General features: G+C 46.9%; 2 protein-coding genes across 2 annotated transcripts in view; one reads left to right on the forward strand and one right to left on the reverse strand.

Annotated features, from left to right (window-relative positions):
- Positions 1 to 21,821, forward strand: part of SLC5A10 (solute carrier family 5 member 10) — a 43,573-nt gene that overhangs the window by 6,015 nt on the left and 15,737 nt on the right. Inside the window, exons 8-9 of the mRNA XM_089495083.1 lie at positions 502 to 707; positions 2,731 to 2,866. Of these exons, the coding sequence (XP_089351209.1) occupies positions 502 to 707; positions 2,731 to 2,866 (342 nt within the window). The remainder of the gene's footprint in view (positions 1 to 501; positions 708 to 2,730; positions 2,867 to 21,821) is intronic.
- On the reverse strand, positions 5,157 to 18,164 carry LOC149285771 (scaffolding CK1 anchoring protein G-like). The gene is made up of 4 exons (XM_089495089.1): positions 17,658 to 18,164; positions 11,620 to 11,787; positions 6,771 to 6,895; positions 5,157 to 6,636 (listed from the first exon to the last, which is right to left on the reverse strand). The coding sequence occupies exons 1-4, from the start codon at positions 18,162 to 18,164 to the stop codon at positions 5,157 to 5,159; spliced, it is 2,280 nt and encodes a 759-aa protein (XP_089351215.1).

Genomic DNA, 21,821 nt, shown 5'->3' on the forward strand with positions numbered 1-21,821 from the left:
GTGACAAATCCGACCCCGAAACTTCTCGCCGGAGGAAAAGGGGTTAAGTCCGACCGTCGGTTTCCGTCAAACTGTACAAATTAATATTAAACAAATAAAATATTTTCTGTACACTGAAAAAATAGATTTGTTCTAGCATAAAAGACCCGGAATGATGTCGGAATGTGCAAAAATGTTACTTTGTAACCTTTAACCGCACAGCTCCTGGTATAGAGTGCGGTCTGAGATGCCGTCGACTGCGAAAGCTCATCACTCTCAGCCAGCCAAAGAGCCGGATCCCGGCTATTACTTGCCATTATCACTATTATCCATTATCTCAAATTTAAAAAAAAAAAGGTGATCGCCAACGCACACGCGGTTTGGCTGCCGATCTTTATAGTTTTTAAATACAGGTTTTCACCAGAAAGCGCTGGTTTTGATGATTTCCCAAATCAGGGAAATCTGAAGCCCCAAAATCCCGCCACGGTGCCCTAAGTACCCTTTTTTCCCCCCACCCCACAGCATTTAATAAGATTGGAGGATACCAGAACCTGGAGGTGGCATACGCCAAAGCGATACCATCCCTGATCGTCCCCAACACCACCTGCCACCTGCCTCGCTCGGACGCCATGCACCTATTCCGTGACCCCGTCTCCGGTGACCTTCCCTGGACCGGAATGACCTTCGGCCTGACTATCCTAGCCGCGTGGTACTGGTGCACGGACCAGGTGAGTGTCGGAGGGTAGCAAGCGGTCATAAAAATGCCATATTCCGGATCGGGAGCTTTATTTATTTATTTTTAATTTAATTAACTAAGCTTTATCTTTTATGGACATTCGTGAGTCGTAAAGTAACCTAAAATGTTTCAAAAAACCCCCTTTTTAACCACCAAAAAACAGCAGCAGCAGCGGCGGCGGCTCTCCACTTGCACACTTTCGATCTTTCCAAAAACTTAAGGTTACCCCAAAAAGTAAAAACAACCCTCAAGAAGCTAGCTTTCTAACGAGGACGCCGAGGTTTATGGGAGGACGAGCGTTGAGGAGACTTCAGCACCGGCTCATAAATTAGACAATCGCTCCATAGCCCCTCGGGAAATGACTTAATTCAAGTACGGCTGGAAAGCAGCCTTAGGCTTCAAGCTTGCGGAATATACTTGCCCAGCCACCGCCTCACCAAGCGTACGCCGGACGCCCGGACCTGCGCGGCCGCCCCTGGGGCGGGAAACGATAGCAGCGCGTCTCTGGCGCTCTCCCGCCGAGGAGAGAATCAACCACCCAACTTGGTTGGGCTTTCGGCATACGTTCAACCGTGGGCTTATCCCTAAATACTCGCCCCATGGAGGGGCTTAACCTCTCAAAGGGGGTCAGACTCCCCCCCCCCCGCCCCAGGAGGGACAGCTAAACATCCTTATGTCCAGGAGGACCATGACTTCTTCTCTTGGGGTCCATGGTGGTGCCCAGCTTGTTCTTGAGATGCTTGGCCTGGGAAAGTTTAGAATACGGGATCCCAAAGGGGGTGGTTGGGGTGTCGGGGGTGACCAGACTTTGAGAGAGGGAGCTGGGGAAAGTACCGGCAAGGTCTTTAGTGCTCCAGTAGCCAGGCCTTCCTCCGTGTCCTTCGGACTTTCTGTTGGTCTGACGGAACAATCCAGGGCCTTCAGGAACATCTTTTTTGCCTCTACCCTTGGTCGCAGTCCTGCTTGGACGTTGGGTCTGAAACCTCTCGAGGCCAGTCGACGGGCCGGTGGAACTATATTGGAAAAGCCCCTTTCCCTGCGGAAATAAAAGAAGGGTTTTTTTTAAAACAAAGAAGTCCGTTTGACCGACCAAATAGAATTTGATGGAAACTCATGGCGGGGGAGGGGCTAAAAGTTGGGGAGGTCAGGGAGATGGGGGGGGTACATCAGGTGAAAGCCATCAACGGAGCGTCTGAATGCCGTGAAGATGGCATCTAGTGTAGGCCGTGAAGATGGAATCTAGTGTAGGCCGTGAAGATGGAATCTAGTGTAGGCCGTGAAGATGGAATCTAGTGTAGGCCGTGAAGATGGAATCTAGTGTAGGCCGTGAAGATGGAATCTAGTGTAGGCCGTGAAGATGGAATCTAGTGTAGGCCGTGAAGATGGAATCTAGTGTAGGCCGTGAAGATGGAATCTAGTGTAGGTGGTGGGTCTGTCCTCAAGTTCTAGAACTCAAAATGTACAATGGAATGTCTATGAATATTCCGAAACATACTCGCCAGCGCATGTTCAGTGCCCCATTGGCCATACCTTCCAAGTATCCCTCGTTTTTGGAGTAATTGTCCCCATGTCCTTCTTTAGAACCCTTATGCCCCCCCCCAGGGGCTCCAAAAACATATTTCATATATATTTAAAATTCTGTTCTTTGATTATAAAAGGGTTTGTGTTTAACTAATAAAACAAGGATTTGTAAATAAAATTGTTTAAAGAAAAAAATTTAGGGACACTCATCCTCAAGTGAGGTATAAAAAACAGCTGCCCCTGTGACATAATGTTTTTAATTTCTCCTTATTTATGAAGTTAAACACATAAAATCTAACAGGACAGGAGATCGTCCACCTTTTATAAATTGTGTCCTTCTTAACCCTTTGTTGGGACGTTGCTTAAGGATTCCATATTGTAGAAAAGATCTCGGCCCTCCCGGGTGGCTGACTGGTACCCCTGGCTCTGATTCTTTGACCCTCCGTAGAGGTTGCGGGCCAATTAACCCTTTCCTATCCCGCTTCCCCCGCCAGGTAATCGTACAGAGATCGCTTTCCGCCAAGAACCTCTGCCACGCCAAAGCGGGATCAATCCTCGCCAGCTACCTGAAGATGCTGCCGATGATCTTCATCATCATGCCGGGGATGATCAGCCGCGTGCTCTACCCGGGTAAGGGCTATAGTGTTTTAATGGATACCTAATACTGTACGTTACCATAGCAACCCAATTCAGCTTCATATCCTTTGCTCGGATGTTTTACACAGAGGTCACAGAGGTCACTGGGGGTCCCCCAGGTTACAATGTATCTCTGTAGAGTTATTTACTATTATAACCAGACTTTCTACTGTATTTTGTATAAAAAACATTAACTTATTTCATGAAAACCGAAATCTGTACTGATCTAAAGCGATTTTTTGGCCCTAATTGGAGTTTAGATGATACTGCCCATTTAAGAGGATTATGTTTAATGCATGTTGCAGGGTTGCGTAAGGTCACTTTGATATGGAATCCTGCTTGACGGCGGCGGGTAATTAGCGATGGAAGCCGAGGGTTTTTTCTTTCTTAATATTAAGCAACACAAATTGAACGTCAAACGCAGTCACGGGGAGAACTTTATTCCATAAAGGCAACAATCACAAAACGGAACGCTCAGCACTGCGAGTGTTAACAGACATTTCAGACGCAGGCTCAGGTTTTTGAGGCTAAAAATTGCGAAAAATACTGAAAACCGAACCATTGATTCAGAAACTGAGTTCAGCAGCTGATGGACTACAATTCCCATGATCAAAAAAAGTCACTCCAAGGACACGTGTCCAACCCCCCCACACTTGATCTTTGGTACAATAAGGTGTGTGACCTCAATCATGTCATTAAAGCCAAGGTCAGGTGATGTCCTTTCAAAACAGGAGGTCAAAATCTAAACCTAGAGGGTCAGAGGCTTTCATGGAATGTAGGGAAGATACGTGGAACTGCCTCCCAGCAGAAGTGGTAGAAGGTAATACAGCGAGGGGATTAAACATGCATGGGATAGACTCCTGAATCTAAGATGAGACCAACGACTGATTAAGGTTTGAGTCTTTACAGCAGCAAAACGGGCGACTAGACGGGGGCCGATCTGCTGGCAGGTTCTATGTTTCTACATCCCTCACCTGTTACTGGTAAAAAGGAACCTGTGGTCATGGGAGTTGTAGTTCATGAACGGCTGAAAGAGGCAAATTGCTCTGTGATGTTGGAACTGTGTGTAGAAACCAAAACCAACTCATGTAGAAAATTGCGCAATAATAAATGCTTTCCGAAGGCGACAAGATACAACTTTAAATACGGAAATCTAAAATAGAACCTAATTTATACAAAATAATTCCATGTTCAGTAACAACGCTTCTGTGTTTGGTTGTTAGGTCAGACGACACACAAAGGCAAAAAAGATAAGGTCGTGATAGGGCAGTGAAGATAAAGAAAAGGACAAGGTCAGGGCAGGGCGGAGGAGAAAACGTAGACGTAAACACTGCACGGCAGGGACAGGAAACAACAGGTGGGACAGGGTCAGGGCAGGATGGAGGCGACATAAAAGGGCAAGGTCAGGGCAGGAAGGAGGAGAAAATAAAATAGATGCTGTAGGGACAGGGCAGGAAACAAAGGAGGGATTAGATCATAGCGGGGAGGAGGAGACAAACAATGCAAGGGCAGGAATGAGACAGGAGAAAAGGTCAGTTTGGATAATTGTGAGACGACAACATTTTAAAAACACTTAAACATCAATAAAAAAACAAGAAAACGGTGTAAACATTGCAATGAAAATGAACAACTCCCACCATGCATCGCCAGCTACAGATCCTATCATCCTCTTCCATCAATTAAACGCAACAGCAAACCCCTGAGTGGGCATCAGAGTCATCATCAAGCACCGGCTCCCCTTTTGCTTTTTACGCCATTCCTAAAACTATAGCGCCCTGAGTGCCTGATGATGTCATACGGACATACAACTTAACAGTTGTGATGATATCACCAGAAGAGTCAGACCGGCCTCCCTCTGAACTTGGCCTGGCCGCAAAAATAAATGTCCACCAAAATATTCCAATGGCAGCCATGATTTTTCTTAAATATACAATTATATGCACCAAACGCTGCTTTTTCTGTCCTAGACAGAAGCACCAAAAATGTAAAACAACATTAAGAATTAATGTTAAGGCAGCTATACGATATGAACGCTTCAGGTTATCACTTGTCTGATTATTTTTGATGTCTGGCTCGTTCCCCAGTGCTAATGACACCGTCTCACCGCAGTCCTAGAGTAATACTGTGGCTGGAAACAAAAAAAAAAAGGGCAGCGAACCCATCATGAGATCACCGAAATTGAATGTAAAAGTTCTTAACACACGCAGTCACGCTTATCCTATTTCTGATTTACAATCTTTCAATGAAGGAAATGTCATTCAAATAAACCCCGGAGAGCAAATGTTTACGGTTCACTCTGGTCTGATCGGGCATCGCAGTCTGTAACGTTAATACACACCTTGGTAGGTTCCATGGCATGGATCCGGTCTTTGTTCGGTTCACCCTTGGAAAGGACGCGCTTCAGCTCCTCTTCCAGGGTCTGGTTCCTCCTCTTTCCGTTTTCCACTTGCCTCATGTCCATCAGAGACTGGGAGATGCCCCTCAAAGGACCGGCAAAGGTCCCTCTGCTAATATGGCCATCGCTCATCTTTCTTTGCAAAGCGATATGTTCCCCGTTAGGAATCCGATCGGAGCTTCTCCTCTGCAGGGGCTTAGTTGGGTAGTACTCCTCCGACGTGGAGGAGGCGTTTGATGGAGGCAGGGAACCAGAGCCACTGGATAAAGATTTGTTAGGATACATCCCAAATCTATCCGTATCGCCTTCGTCGTTACCTCCTGGTACAGTTTGGATAAGAAGGTCCTCGATATCCTCTTCTTCTCTCCCCTCTGCATCCCCCCCATTGACGGACGGTATGGTGTTCTCCACTTTGGACGTGTCGGCTGTGATGGACTTGGCATTCAGGGCGTTCTTCATGCTTATAAAGTCCGTGACCGGCAGCGTCCTGGGCTTCGGCACCGGAGGTCCGCTTCTCGTAACGGGGGCTTGACCTTGATCACCGGACCCAAGAGAATGAGTTTCAACCGGTGACGCAAAGCCCTCTCGAGGCTGTTGGACGTTGTGACCTCCTGGTTGTCCTAAAGCTTTATGGTCTTTTAATGAAGGAGTCTCCAAATCCTCATCAAAACTCGAGGACGGAGAGACCACTTTAGTGCTGCTGGTTGCAGAACCTTCTTCTCGGCTGCCTTGTCTCGCTGTGGTCCTTTCGCTACGGCCGGGCTCCTCGTTTTCAGCGTGTCGTGCTTTGTTTACCTGGAGAGAAGTGTCCTCGCAAGCACTCCTGCCACCTTCCTGCTTCTTTGTCTGCATGAGAAATTGGGCAGTGGCGTTGGCCGTATCACAAATCTTGATCCTGTTCATCTGAGAATGCATGGGGTTCTTGACTTTAGGGTCGATGATATTAATGTACCCCAGGATGTCACTTCCTGGTTCAGGTTCGGGTTCAACCCAAGTGGGAAGGTAGTTGAACATGTTGGCTCTTTCCATGTTCAGTAGGGCTGGGTGGATCTGAGGTTCTTCCACTTTTTGCTTCAATAATTTGACCTTGGCTTGTTTCAACTCTCTTTCGCTGGCACTTTTGACGCTCACCAAGGCATATTTAGGGTTGATGAGCTTCTTGGCGATGGATTGAGGTGGTCCGGCAGGTAAGGGTGCAGGCTGTATCACCGGCTCGGGTTCTGGTTCGTTCTCCATTGGGACGTTCTTCAGGCTGACGGCCTTGGACAGCAAGTAGAGCTCTTGGAACTGGTGGTCAAAGCTCTCCACCACTTGGCCGGAGAGAACGGTGAGGAGATTCCGATCTATTCTCGCCGCTGACCAAGTGAAACTAAAGAGAAGAGACAAACAGATTAAAAATAAATATCTTAAAGACCTCCGAGGTCCTCACAATGTGCACGATTGTGCAGCGTGCTGACCCACAAACAGGTCTAGAAAGAGTTGTGAAAGGCTCTGTAGACGTACCTGTACGAGCCGCAGGCCGCTTTGTCTCCGTCCACAAACATGAACTTCTGGCTCAGGCATCCCTTGAACTTGGTGGAGAATCGGGTGTAGAATTCGGAGCCCCCAATACTGCGAATCCGGAGATTCTGTCAGACAAAATGAAACCGATGAGCGCCTGGGCTCCAGAAAGTACCAAGCTCTATACACACACACACATATATATATATATATATATATATATATATATATATACACATACATACATATATACACGCGGGCTTAGATGGCGGGAGTAGGAGCTGGGGGGGGGGTCACGTTATAACATTTAGCATTTCGGTATCAAGACAAAGGGTTACGTAGCAAAGGTTCCAAAAACACTGCGCATGTACCTGTTCAATATACAGTAATATAACCCCCAGGGCTGTATAAAGTAATATAACCCCCCCGCACTGTATACAGTAATGTCAATATATATATATATATATATATATATATATATATCATTCCATTTCCCCCCCAATAAACTCCCTTTATCTGCAGATCTGGAGCCGCCGTTGCTGTCAAACACCACACTGAGCTGATGCTTTATGGCAATGCTAATGAAGTCCGTTCCTCCATAGACTTTCATTAGTCACAGTGTCTGCCTCCGTTATTTAGACCGAGGCACTCTATTGTTCCCTACAGGCAGTATGATAAGGAGTCGGGGTGTTTAGGAAATAACAGAGCGAGAATCATACAAACGGCTGATATGCAGCTGCCTGAAAACATTTATATTATGGGGCAAAAACTACAACAATAATCAGACAATATCCACTCTGTGAGGATGATGTCCGGAGGCAGAGCCTCGCCCTGATATACAATAAGACAGCAAGTCAGGAGGTCACGAGATCTTCTTACACCTGAGGCTGCAATCTGATACAGGGGAGCTTGTGTTTCTTCAAACCAACTATCCCGATTCACAGAACGAGTCATGCTAGCAGTCTGAGCAGGTTATTGGGGACGTCACTCCAAGAAAAAAAAACCTCCTGGACTGATTTACAGCAGCTCTGCGTTACAGAAAAATGTATTTACTGGAAATCTTCTATGAGGCAGCCATTACACTGCTCTCCGTCCTCTACGGGCAGACTGCTTTATGGCAGCAGTCGGTCCCTGACGTTAAATGGACCTCCTGGGGCCTTTGGACCAAGACTCTCTATTTATTTTTACAATCAATGATTTGTTATTTTGGGTATTTCTTACTAAAAAGTCTGTGGTTTATGTACGTGGCCAAAACCGACAAGAATTACATATTTTAGGCGCTGCAGAGGGCACCGATGGGTTAACAAAAGTGCATTCACTCCCTAGGATCGGCAGAACAATGTAGCGAGACCATTATATCCTCGGCGTCTCCGCTTGGCGCCTGTCCGAGCGGCCCCTTTGGCGGCATCATGCCTTTATTAATCCCCGTGTGCCTTGATATGTCACGGACGCCTCGCCCTTAATCTCAGATACAGGAGGAAGAAGCGCCGGGCGTGAGAATAACCCCCCCAAAATCACCGGTCAGAACCCCCCCATGCGTTTCCAATGGGAACCTCACGAAGATTTAAAGGGACCGCACGATGGCCGGAGCGTCCCTTTTAATCCGGTCCCCCAACAACTGACGCCGTTTGGATTAAAATGATCAGAGTAGAGATTTGAGGCTCTTGTGTTTGCACTCGGCCCTGGCAGGGACCGGCTGCTGGATCTTTGTGTTTCGGAGATCACGTGCAACGAGAGCCGGGTTTTAAGAGCTTTCGCTGCTCCTTTTGTGTGTTTTCTGGAACGGGAATAGATTTAAAACAAATATTTACAATTTAATTAAAAAGATAACTTTTTGTGCGCCGGCGCTTTAAGCCTTAAAGGGATCCCATCACAAAAAAAACAGATCCATGGTTGGGTTAGGAAGCCCTAACGGAAATCTTTTAACGCTAAGCGGCCGGAATGTTTTTGTTGGAATAATTTTGTCCGATTCTTCCAATAAATTTTATAGCTAAATCCATTTAAAAAAAAAAAATCACTAGTCCTGCCGAATACGAATCCACAAAAAATCATTCTTTAATCAAATTCATAATGTCTAAGGTAATGCTTAATTGTCACGCGACAAAAAAGCTGGCACTGATTGGTTGTTGCCATGGAAACAAGATTCTGCACGCTGGATCCGTCTGCACGGCGGCAGAGAGACACAGGAAAGCTTTTTGGGGGCTAAAAAAGGCACAGAGAAGCTGTTTGGGGCGCGAGGTCGGCACCGCTGAGGCTTTATTATTCTTGGCCGGGTTGGAAGACTCCTTTCATACCGTGACGTGCGTTTATTTTTCTGTTTTCCCCAAATTCTCTGCATTTCAGAGCCCTCGCCCTGCCTGCCGGCCAGAAAGTCTCTGCTGCGTGCAGCTGTCGAGAATTCACATTATTTAATATGTTCTGCGATTTACCCCCCCACACCGTATAAGAAGGTCCGATTTACCCCCCCACACCGTATAAGAAGGGCCGATTTACCCCTCCACACCGTATAAGAAGGGCCGACTCCCCCCCCCACCGTATAAGAAGGGCCGACTCCCCCCCCCACACAACACCGTACAAGAAGGGCCAATGTCTCTGTTCTATATACAGTATTGAGACCATCTTTTGTTTTTAGGCTCATTCCGGGTGATTTGTGTCTCCTGTGTAAGCGAAATGCGTCGGGTCGTTGTTCATGGGCACAGAGCAGGCTGGGGGTCCAAACAAACGCCTAAAAGCTGCCCCCTGCATGATATAGTATGAGGGTCACTGTTTCCCCCTCTCCCCGATCCCCCCGCCGCTTTCCGGACTCTGCATTAGTTAAAGGCGAGGGCAGTAGCCGGGAGTCACAGAACAAACAGACGGCAGCCTCTCCTAGAACCCGAACGCCGAGAACTTCCAAGGCCAGAGACGGCCGGTAACACGACGCGAGTTCAGCATACCTACCAAGTCTCCCTGTTTGGTCTGCCCAGTCCCTCTTTCCTCCCCCTGATGCCCCTCTTTTCTAGGAGGTCAGAATGTTTGCTGGGTATGAGGGGATCGCAGGGTTCTACTGCCCTAAAAGCCCCGATAATGTGTATAGAAACAGCAGGAGACGGCTTTATACATTAAATTGTGGTTTAATTAAAAAGGTTCATTTAAAACACAAACGCGGATCCCCCTCCTGGAAGTAAACCTCCAACTTTACCCCCCCCGCGTCCGACAGGACTCTGGCCTGAGGCCGGACCGCCTGCCAAACCTGTATACTTAAGGTGTTCATTACATGCTGTAGCCAGGAGGGCGTTTAACCCTTTCTATGGAGGCTCTTAAATCTAATTAAAAAAAACCCTTTTACTAAAATGTCATTAGTGAGCACGTCTCTAATCCAATAATTTTTGGCTCCATAAAAAAAGGTATTTAATAATAAATAAATGGCTCCCTGGATAAGGATATTAGCATTGTTTTGGAACTGTATGGATGTAAGACAAATATTTCATAATGTATCCAGCTTCCGGGGCATCTGGATCTCAGGCAAGAAAAGCAGGAATTTTTAGGCGGCCCCCGGTGTAGTTCCAGGAATTTGCTCTCACCTGATGTCAAGTCTGATTTCCATGGAGCTAAATGCTTGTCCTATACATCCTGCACTGATCAAGGCCATTTAAAATGAAACGATGTATAGATGTAACGCAAGGAAGTTTTACTTTACTGAGAGGGTGTTAGATAAGTGGAACAGCCTCCCTGCAGAAGTGGTAGAGGGTAATACAGTGAGGGTATTAAACATGCGCGGGATAGGCATACGGCTCCTGAATCTAAGACGAGAGCAGCGACTGATTAAGGTTTGAGTCTTTACAGCAGGAGAGATGGGCCGGGTTCTAGGTTTCTATGATTAAGTAAAACGGGTTCCAGGTTCTCTTAGTGTGGAATCATAGCGTGCGCAGACCTGCCGACCCCCCCAAACCCCGCACGCCATCAAACAGGGCAGGACAGGAAAGGGTCGGCCTATACTTTGTGCAAATGTAAAGATCAAAAGAAAAAAAAGGGTTGTTTTTGTGACCTCCATCTCTCATTTATGACATCACCAGGAGAAAATCTGCATGCTGGGCCACGCGGTGACATCACTAATCGGGGCTGATTTTTTTTTTTCCTCGTTATTGAGGAGCCGCACCGATTCCTCCCCACTCTCCAGAGATACGGAACGGATTCTAGGAACGATTCCTGGAGCCTCTCGGGTTTTTACTTTCCAGTAACTTTGTTTCAGAAATAAGACGTCGTGAGATTCGCATTTCCCGCATTCTCAGAATAATTGTTTCTGATATGTGAACATTACGCCGTAGGGCAACCCCCCCCCCCGAGACGAGTTCGCACATGCCTAAACCCGCGCACACGCATGTACACCGTGTAAATCAAAATACTGCTCGGATACAAAGTGGACACATTGTACTGGGAGAACGGTGTCCCCGGGGTCAGGTTCCAGGTGCGGCCCCTCAGGACCCATTCATCTGTCTATCGCTTCTATCCTATTGGCTGGCGCTGTGGGAGAACAACATGTTTTTTTCTTATAACACGAGCCGTAGGCTTTGTACACGTACGGTTTTGGATCACCAAGAAGGGCCACGGTGGAACCGGGTCCCCTAAAGGGAGGAGTCAGGTGGCCCCGCCCTCTTTTAATGTTTTTAAATGTTTTTCGGCCCGGGGAAGGAAGGGGTCGCTTAGCCCCTCGGGGGCCGATCTACTTAATAAGCGACTCCCACCTCTGGGGTTTAAGGGCATAGTTGCCCAGGACAGGCGCGGGATTTCAGTCCACGCCGTGCTGCAGAAACATTGTTTATTCTTGAGCTCCACCAACGCGTTTGGCCCCCCGTTCTTGCCCCGGACTCACCTTGAGGTGCCCCTTGTGCATCTGAGCCCTCTCACACATCTGCAGGAAGTACTTCACGTCCGACTCGTTGAGGATGATGTACACCGACACCTTCCTCTTGAACCCGGCATCTAGCATGTCCTTGAGAATGTCCACGTCGGTAAAAAGATCCATCACCACGGCGATCACCTGCGGAAAGGAACAGGAAACGGGTGTAAAGAGGGGCATTTGCCAAAAGAGGGGCAAACACAGAAAGACTGGGGTCTTCGGGGGGGGACCAGGAACCCCCCCCCCCAAATATTATACAGTAGAAAGCTGGAAAAAAAAAAAATCTAATTTACATTAAAAAAAAGTTGCCACCTCAGACCTTTTGATTCGCCATCTTGACTTCCTGTATTTACAGGAAGTGCTCGTACCAAGTTGTGCAAAGAGAAATTGGCTCCCCCAAGTTTAGGAAAATCTGAAAATGTCATATTAACCCCAGTAAACCAAAAAGGGTGAAATATCCATATTTAAGCCTATTTTTGTTCTTTGTTGATACAAACGTCAGATTGTGGAGCACTTCTGGGCCCCATACAGGAGAAAGAAATAGTTTAAAGCCCCCCCCCCGGTCTTTGATCATTGGCAATAAGTTATTTTATATAAACTCAGTCGATGTGCATGAATATATATATATATAAATAAACGGTAACAAAAGTAGTGTTGCTTTCCTGATCACGGCACAGCTCTCAAGTATTTGCCTGATCGCAGCGAGCCGGCACTGTAAGGGTTAAAGTGTAAATAGTAGGCAGGTATAGGGAGGCATTTTATCGCCCATCCCCCGCCTGTTTACTCACTATGTGCCCTGAGGAATTTATGGGCTCCTCTTATCACTTTAATGCCCCATCTGCCCCTTGTCTGGACACAGAAAGGAACCCCCTCCCCCCCAGTCCATCATAAACATGGCAGACATCTAAATTTTCAGTCTGAGGAGAAAAGGTTAAATAAAAATAATTTAAAGCTCTATAAATGCATTGATATTTAAGACGTGCGCGCACACCTGGCGCCGAGGCCTCCAGTCCCTGCAGCCGGGGGGAGTTGGGGGTCCGGTCACCGTGGTGTGGAATGCGAGCGTTTTTCACACCGAACTTCCAGAAAGGATTCACGCGATGGATTCAAAGAATGGCCCGAGTCTGCTAAACACGCCACACGCTTCCTGCCCCCTAGTACGGAAAGTGTTAAATTCTTTCCCACGTTAGAACGGGGGTTTATTTTTATTACCCCCCCCCTTCATTCCCAGACACCAATTGCCATCACCGATGGCAACAAGTGCCGCTACGGGTGCCCGATTGGCTCAGGATTCCGAAAATGATTCGTAGTCTACGCGTTGGAGAGCAGCACATGCACATGCCGCCCTTGAGATACCTGGGTGCTCTCAGGCTGTGACTGGGACTCTCAGGGGCAGAGTCTCCGGGTTTTTGCCCCAGTCTCAGGGCAGATTCTGGGGGTCACACAGTCCGACTCCTTCCTATCCCCCCAGCTGTGATTATACATAAGACCCCCAGTTGGTGCTTTTGCTCCCAGTATGTTATGGTTGATATCTCTGCTTGAATGCAGGTGACGAAATGAAGTGTATCTTTAAATAAGGACAACTCAAGGTTTCCATGACAACCAGTGTTAGAGCCATTTAGCGAGTCGGTACATAGAATCTTCTTGATGGGATAAAAAAAGGGTTAATAAATCAGTCTCAGGGGCAGATCACTGGGAAAGCACCCTTTAGAAGGGCAAATCTGGGGCAAAATTCTAACGTGTAGCGGAACGTTCCACTGGTTGCTACGGTGACTGCACTCTCTCCACACACCAGTCCAGACTCTCCCGAAGCTGTGCGTTTCACCGGCGGGAAGCGAGCGGCATCCCAGCGCTGATGGGGTTAATAGCGAGTCACGCCTGGGTGTGATTATGTATTAACGGCCCTCCCTGTGTGTACATACAATTACCCCGCTGGGGGCAGTTACGGGGACGCTTCCCTCCCTTTGCGTTTCAAGGTTATGGCGCACCTGTCACCCGAACGGCTTGGGCGGCCCCGTCTTACTCTATACATTATCCGGGGCCGATGTAATCCACCCATAATCCATTTGAAAAAGAGACCACCGAGGCCCAAGAACTTCATATAATTTCACATCTTTTGGCCCAATAAAAATATTAACATTTTTTGAAAGAAAATAAATAAATAAGAGGATTAAAACAATTCTGCAAACTTTCGTACGAAAAAAAAAAGGATTTAAAAAAAATAAAAAATATATAAAACGCGTTGGGTAATTTAAATTGTTTTTATATTTATTTATTTATATCATTTATGGTATTTATAATTATGAGCAGTTTTTTCTATTTTTACTAAATTCTGTGTTATTCCGAGATAAAACACTTTAAAGGAAAAGATGGCAAATGTCCTGAAATGTATATATATTTTTTTTATTGATTTGTAGCGCCGTCATATTCTGTAGCGCTGTACATCCTAGTTTTTTGTAATAATTCATATTTTAGAGTCACGAGGCTGAGACTCTGTTCCCGTAATGCCGTTTATCAGATAGAAAGCCGCGACTCGTTACCGCGAGTTACTCCACGCACCCTCGGCCAACTCTGCCGGGGAGCGGAACCCCAGACGCGATTCACCACTAGACCCCGGAATGAAGATCCAATTATTTTATTTCAGTTTTTTGTGGATTTCTGCCGGGTGGAGGCTTTAAAAAAAAAACTAAAATATAATAATATATATATATATATATATATATATATATATATATATATATATATGTGATTCTGGTAAAAAGTTTGTTATCACCATAGCAACCAAATAAATGGTTCAATAAACCCAGGGCCGGCCTTAGGGGTGTGCGACCTGTGCGACCGCACAGGGCGCCATGGTTGCAGGGGCGCCTGACTGGGACTTAGATTAAAGCATCGTTTTGTTTTTTTTTGTGTTTTTTTTAAAACTTTATTTAACATCATTCATGTTAAATAAAGTTTAAAAAAAAAATGATGCTTAAATCTAAGTCCCGATCAGGGGCGCCGAGCGGTTGCTCGTGAAGTTCTCGGCAACCGCTCGGCGCCCCTTACTCTCCGTGACTCCGTCGCTGTGCCGGCATCTCATGTTGAGCGCCGGACTATTCCGGCTCTCAACATGAAATGCCGGCACCGCGGCAGAGAGAGAAGACGGATGCCTCCCGCTCTCACCGCAGGACTCCGGCAACAAGGTAAGTGGGGGGGGGGGGGTGTAGTTTGAAGGGTGTAGTTTGAAGGGGCAGAGGGGGGGGGTGTAGTTTGAAGGGGCAGAGGGGGGGGGGGGTGTAGTTTGAAGGGGCAGGGGGGGTGTAGTTTGAAGGGACAGGGGGGGTGTAGTTTGAATGGACAGGGGGGGTAGTTTGAAGGGGCAGAGGGGAGGGGTAGTTTGAGGGGCATGGGGGGGTAGTTTGAAGGGGCAGTGAGGGGGGCGCCAGAGGAGTAGTCCGCACAGGGCGCCACAACGCCTAAGGCCGGCTCTGAATAAACCGGTATCTTTGGACAGCTGTTTAAGGGACAGTTTTGTAACTTTGTATCAGAATCACATTTTTTTAACATAATTCCATTTTGTGGCAAAAAGAAGTAACTTGATAAAATAAAAAAAATTGAAGAAAAAAACAAACACCCTTCTCTCAAAAAAATAAAACCCAATTCTGGGAAAACAGAGCACACGCGGCGGTATAAAGTCCACTACTACGCGTCAATAAAAAAAGGCCAAAAGTTCAGATCCCTCGGCTTTATCCAAACGACATCCTCTGACTCATTTTTATTTTTGAATCGGCTCGGTCACCCGATGCAAACTTTACATTAATCAACAGATAAAAAACATTTTAATTAAATTAAAATATTTGTTTACTTTCATTAGAAAAATATAGTACTTGTCTCTTGTGTTTAGAGCATTCTATTACCCAGCATGCACAAGGTCTTCCCCTGATTGGCTGTTGGGTTTGTAGCTTTAGCAGCAGAATAAGAGGGGAGTCTGATGCGTCCCTTACATAAGATTTTTTTTTTTATTATTCTATAATTTTCTATATTTATTTTATTTTATTTATATATATAATAATAATAATAATTAATAATAATATTGTTTTATGTCACGTTGCTATGGCAACATTATGAAAAAAGCATTTTATTAACTCAAAGGGCTCTGTTTGATATCCGCCTGTATCGTCTCCGCGTAAAGACAGGGTCTCATAATAACATGGTTTCAAATTATTTGTTAAACATATATAATGGGGGAATTTTTTTTTTTATAAAACAAAAATAACTATATAAAAAATATATATTGTATATTTTATTATTTTATATGTATGTTTAAAATATTTTTCTATATATATATATATATATATATATATATATATATATATATATATATATATAAAATTAAAATAATAATAATACTTAAACACAGATTTGGGGAGGTTCAGTGTTTTTTTTGTTTTAGTTTAGTTTTTTTGTTCTTTGCACAGATTTCTATTCCCCCCCCCCCCCCCAGGGTTTGCCGTCTGGAATAGTTTCATCTGCGTGTGAAAAAAACCAGCAGCCAGAACTATAGTGCGCGACCGGCTAAAGGCTGCTGGCTGAGAGTCATCGGAGTTATAGTTCCACAGCTGCCGGGGGGGGGGGGAATAACTGCCAGCTGCCCTTGATGGTGATGTCATAAACGTTCCCTGAAACAATTCCTGCGGCGCGGAACTCGAGGGTTAACCTTAACAGGGAATTGTTCCATATGGATACTGGGGGGCCCGGGGGCCGATGGGTACGTAGACCCCGTAGACCCCAACGCCGAGCGATGAAACATCGTATCCGGTGGGCGATGCGTTGTTGCCACATGTTGCGTCACGTTTGCACACCTGGCAGTTATGAGATCATGCAAAGGGTGAGTCACGATGTTACCACCTCGGCGGATGCTACGGCACATGGATATGGGTCACCAATGGGACCACGGCTTAGAAAAAAAATGTGCAAAGGGGTTGGCCAATATCACCTGAGCTCAAGCAGGGGGACACTCAGTGCCCGGTCATTCAAAAGGCAACCTCTGACAGCTAGAAGATTTAGAGAGGGGGGTCTGGGATGTCCTACCATCATCTTCCTCAGTGTAGATCAGCTCCAGAGCTTAGCCTATAGGATTTTTACCACGTATTAAATGTCACTGTTCAGTGTATCAACTACCCCGGTCTGTACAGATTTGTATAGAATAAGGCAGAAAAGGGAGACCAAAAGTCACAGCCCCGGCTGGACACACGAAACGTGCAATTCTATACGATAACTAGAACCAGATCAAAAAATAAGTGTTTAATGCAGAAATGAGGACGCCACCTTGTACAGGGATTTAGATAAGTAGAACAGCCTCCCAGCAGAGGTGGTAGAGGGTAATACAGTAAGGGGATTTAAACATGCAAAACAACTGATTAAGGTTTGAGTCTTTACAGCAGGAGAAACGGGCGACTAGACGGGGGCCGAATGGGGCCGGTCTGCCGGGGGATTCTGGGTTACTATGCATCATGGCCCCGGGGGCCGGCGGCATTCCAGAGCAGTGCGATCACGGATCACGGATGTTAATCTGAACGTTCGCACGAATGAAACGACCTGTTGTGGATTTTGAAATAATTTCTCACGCCCTTAAACATCGGAACCCACGACCTTAATTCCCCCACTCACCCCGAAATCACTCGCCCATCGGGCAACTACATCGGATCATCCATTCTGCCCTTTTAATTCTTTCCTAGGAAACAGAAGAGAGCCGGATTCTGCCCGGGATACGGGGGTGGGGGTCGGCCTTAAGGCTTACACTTTAAAACATAGATTCTGCCAGCAGATTGGCCCCATCTAGACTGCCGTAATCAGTCGTTGGTCTTGTCTTGGATTCAGGAGCAGTATGTCTATCCCATGCGTGTTTAATACCCTCACTGTATTACCCTCTACCACCTATGCTGGGAGGCTGTTTCACTCATCTACCACCCTCTCAGTAAGGTAAAATTAGTGATTTTTTTTTCCGCCCCAGTAACTGAAGCTCTCACCTTCTGCGCTTGGGTTATCATCTTCCTGACGACCTCCTTGATGTGAGGTTGTCCATCGATGGGGGGCTGCATGTAGACAGTTGCCCGGGTCACTCCTCTGTAAGCCACCGTATCGGGCCACCCCAAGTCCAGCTCCGGGATGACGCAGTCCGACTTATCCGGCCAGTATTCCAGCGACTGCTCGGCGCCCCCTCCGGACCCCCCGCCGCACTCATCGTCTTTATCGCCGTCCCCGCCGAGCGCACACTTATCGCAGCCCGACCTGGAGTGACCGGAGTCGGGATCGAAGGGTTCCAAACTCTGCAGAACTTTACCGACCTCCAACTCGGACAAGAAGTCCCGGATCTTCTCCTTCTTGATGACCTCATAGAAGGAGTCCGGACCCGATGACACCAGAGCCTCCAGGGCCAGCCTCTGCTCCTCGCTGTAGAAGAACTCCGGCTTCGTCTCGCTGGACCTCCAGTTCACGTTATTATTGTCCAAGCACTGGATCTGGGATAGAGCCATGATCCACAAGATCCCACAAAGATCCACAAGATCCCAGGAGATCCCACAAAGATCCGGCCGGAGTCCCCGAGTCCTTTATTGGCCGGTATATAGAGGGTGTCTATACTGCTCTCACCCTACAGACAGGTAGTGAGCTCGAGCTGTACCTGTAGCTATGCTACCGGCTCGCCTTAGGTGTGCTGCCTCTGTAGGGAGGCAGGTGACGCCATCATAGGGGTAGAAAAGGACATACGGGGGTTAAGCAGCACAGAACTCCTATATAGTGGTGATGAGTATGTTTCAGGCAGGTGTGGTTTGCGCTGTGCCCAGATCCCTTATATAGTGGCACAGAGTATCTCCCGGGTACCGTCCAGCTGTGTCAGGGGGCTCTCAGTTCTTGGGTGCCCTGTATAGCGCTGAGTATCTCCCGGGTACCGTCCAGCTGTGTCAGGGGGCTCTCAGTTCTTGGGTGCCCTGTATAGCGCTGAGTATCTCCCGGGTACCGTCCAGCTGTGTCAGGGGGCTCTCAGTTCTTGGGTGCCCTGTATAGCGCTGAGTATCTCCCGGGTACCGTCCAGCTGTGTCAGGGGGCTCTCAGTTCTCGGGTCCCCTGTATAGCGCTGAGTATCTCCCGGGTCCCCCGCTGTCCTGCAGCCGGTGCTCACCCCCTTCTTCCCGGCCGCTCCCGCCGGCTAGCGCTCCACGACTGAGCTCCCCCTACAGCAGAACAGGTACCAACAGCACCGGCTGATCACGTGAGCCCGCAAGGCCTCGCCCACGCAGTAAACACGCCCACATTCCCATGCCAGCGGGCTGCAGCTCACATCAGCTGGTGCTGCTGGCGGCTGGCTGGGGGTGATGGGAGCTGCACTACAGAGCTACTTAATAGAAGGCTTCACAACCCCTGTGATTGCAAGCTCCGCGGCCCAGAGAGGTCCTTATACTTAATGTATCCCTTATTACATCTTGTTTGTTTATGTTTTAAACATCATGGAATATAAAGATTGCAAGCTCTTAAGCCTAGAATTTACAAATTACCCCTGATCATATCATTATCATTATCATTATTATTATTATTATTATTATTATCATCATTATCATCATCATTATTAGATTGTTATTGTCATTATCATTATTTTATTTACGTCTTTGTAATGTCCTCTTCTCACCTGATTGCAAGCTCAGACAGCCACAGTATAAGTTGTGCTATATATTGGCATGCAGGTTCAAATTCCCTCACTGTATTCATCTCTACCACTTCTGCTTGGAGGCTGTACCATTTATCTACCACCCTCTCTGTTATTCTCTTTGTGTGGGGTTCTGAAATTGAAATCACATTTTGTTCAGTTCTTTTTCGGGGTGGGGGGGTAGATGCGCTACATTCTTGTAGGATGGGGTAACAGCCACCCTCCCCCAAATAGCCATCTGTTTACCCCATCCCTCCAGCCCCCGCTCCCGCCATAATAACACACCTGAGTCATGCTAAACATATCAGGTAACCAGCCTGTCCGACCCCTCCCCCTCTTTAATTTAACCATCTCAGTGCCTGGTATAGCGATGTATACAGTAATATAACCCCCAGCACTGTATACAGTAATATAACCCCCAGCACTGTATACAGTAATATAACCCCAGCGCTGTATACAGTAATATAACCCCCCAGCGCTGTATACAGTAATATAACCCCCCAGCGCTGTATACAGTAATATAACCCTAGCGCTGTATACAGTAATATAACCCCCAGCGCTGTATACAGTAATATAACCCCCCAGCGCTGTATACAGTAATATAACCCCCAGCACTGTATACAGTAATATAACCCCCCAGCGCTGTATACAGTAATATAACCCCCAGCGCTGTATACAGTAATATAACCCCCAGCGCTGTATACAGTAATATAACCCCCCAGCGCTGTATACAGTAATATAACCCCCCAGCGCTGTATACAGTAATATAACCCCCAGCACTGTATACAGTAATATAAACCCCCAGCGCTGTATACAGTAATATAACCCCCAGCGCTGTATACAGTAATATAACCCCAGTGCTGTATACAGTAATATAACCCCCAGCACTGTATACAGTAATATAACCCCCCAGCGCTGTATACAGTAATATAACCCCCCAGCGCTGTATACAGTAATATAACCCCCAGCGCTGTATACAGTAATATAACCCCAGCGCTGTATACAGTAATATAACCCCCCAGCGCTGTATACAGTAATATAACCCCCCAGCGCTGTATACAGTAATATAACCCCCAGCGCTGTATACAGTAATATAACCCCCCAGCACTGTATACAGTAATATAACCCCCCAGCGCTGTATACAGTAATAGAACCCCCAGCGCTGTATACAGTAATATACCCCCCAGCGCTGTATACAGTAATATAACTATATATATAGTTTTAAAACGATATTATTTAATAAAACTATTAAATAATATATATTTTTGAAAACTTTCTATTTTTCTGATACGATTCGTAAAAGATTTGGTGAGAATATTCCTTTAGGAATCATAGAATTAGATCCAAGGTCAGTCTGAAAAGCTGGGCCCGGGGCTGGGGACTATTCCTCCGGATACTAGTATCGTTATAGGACCTCAATGCTTTGCAGGCTGAGGGTACTGTGAGTGGGTCCGCAGAGGCAGATTCTCCTTGGCACGCTGGACCCCCCCCCTCCATGAAGTTATGTGGAGCAAACAGGAGACAGATAGCTGCTTCGCAGACAAAGAAGCCCTTCATGGCTTTTGCCCCAATCTGGGGGTCTCAGGGGCAGATTCTGGGGGTCACACAGACCCCCCGCTGTGATCATATATAAGACCCCCAGTTGGTGCTTTCGCTCCCAGTATGTTATGGCTGATATCCCTGCTTGAATGCAGGTGACTAAATTAAGTGTCTCTTTAAATAATGACAAGGTTTCCATGACGACCGGTATTCGAGCCATTTGGGGGCTACCCCTGCGGCTCTGTAGGACCATTTACCCCCAAATCCCTTATTATGCCCCCCAAATCCCTTATTGTACCCCCCAGGCCCGGAGGCAGAGCCGTTTAATATGATATCATAACAACAATAATCCTATAAATAGTAACGACGCGTCAATCAGTACCGGCTGAGAAACCTCAACGGTCTCTTCATTACAATTCATCAAAACAACCTTAACCCTTTCAGGGACTTTGGTTGAATACACAGACAGGTTGTGAATTTGCCCCCCCCCCCCGTGGCAGTGCAGGGGTTAAGGCGCTGTTGGCTGAATGGCCCCCGGCCCGGAGTTTAGTCGAGGATTTGTTTTTTTGGAACAAAGGCCTGATAGACGTAGCCAAGAAGACTCCAAATCCCCGAATTCCTTCTCGGGTCCTTGGGAGCCAGGAGGGGATTAACAGTCAGGACGGAGCTCTGCTTTATGTCTAACGGGGGCTCTAAGGCAGGAGGGGCCCCCGGTGTCAGAATGTGCACAGGTCTGCCCCAAGAGCTTGCAATCTAGTTTTGCTGTAACTGTTCCAACTTTTATCTTCACTCCCCCAGCAAACATTCTGAGCTCCTAGAAAAGAGGGGCATCAGGGGACGAAAAAGGGGGCAAAGGGATTTAAGAGCCAAAGAGAGACTGGGCAATCTAAACAGGGACACTCGGCAGGTATGAGCCAGTAAGGGGCACTGGTTGGAAAGCTGCTTAGTTAAA

The sequence above is a fragment of the Sceloporus occidentalis genome, unplaced genomic scaffold, assembly GCF_023333645.1.
Source record: "Sceloporus occidentalis isolate IW3139 unplaced genomic scaffold, rSceOcc1.0.p SCAF_76, whole genome shotgun sequence".
In the NCBI taxonomy this organism is placed as follows: domain Eukaryota; kingdom Metazoa; phylum Chordata; class Lepidosauria; order Squamata; family Phrynosomatidae; genus Sceloporus; species Sceloporus occidentalis.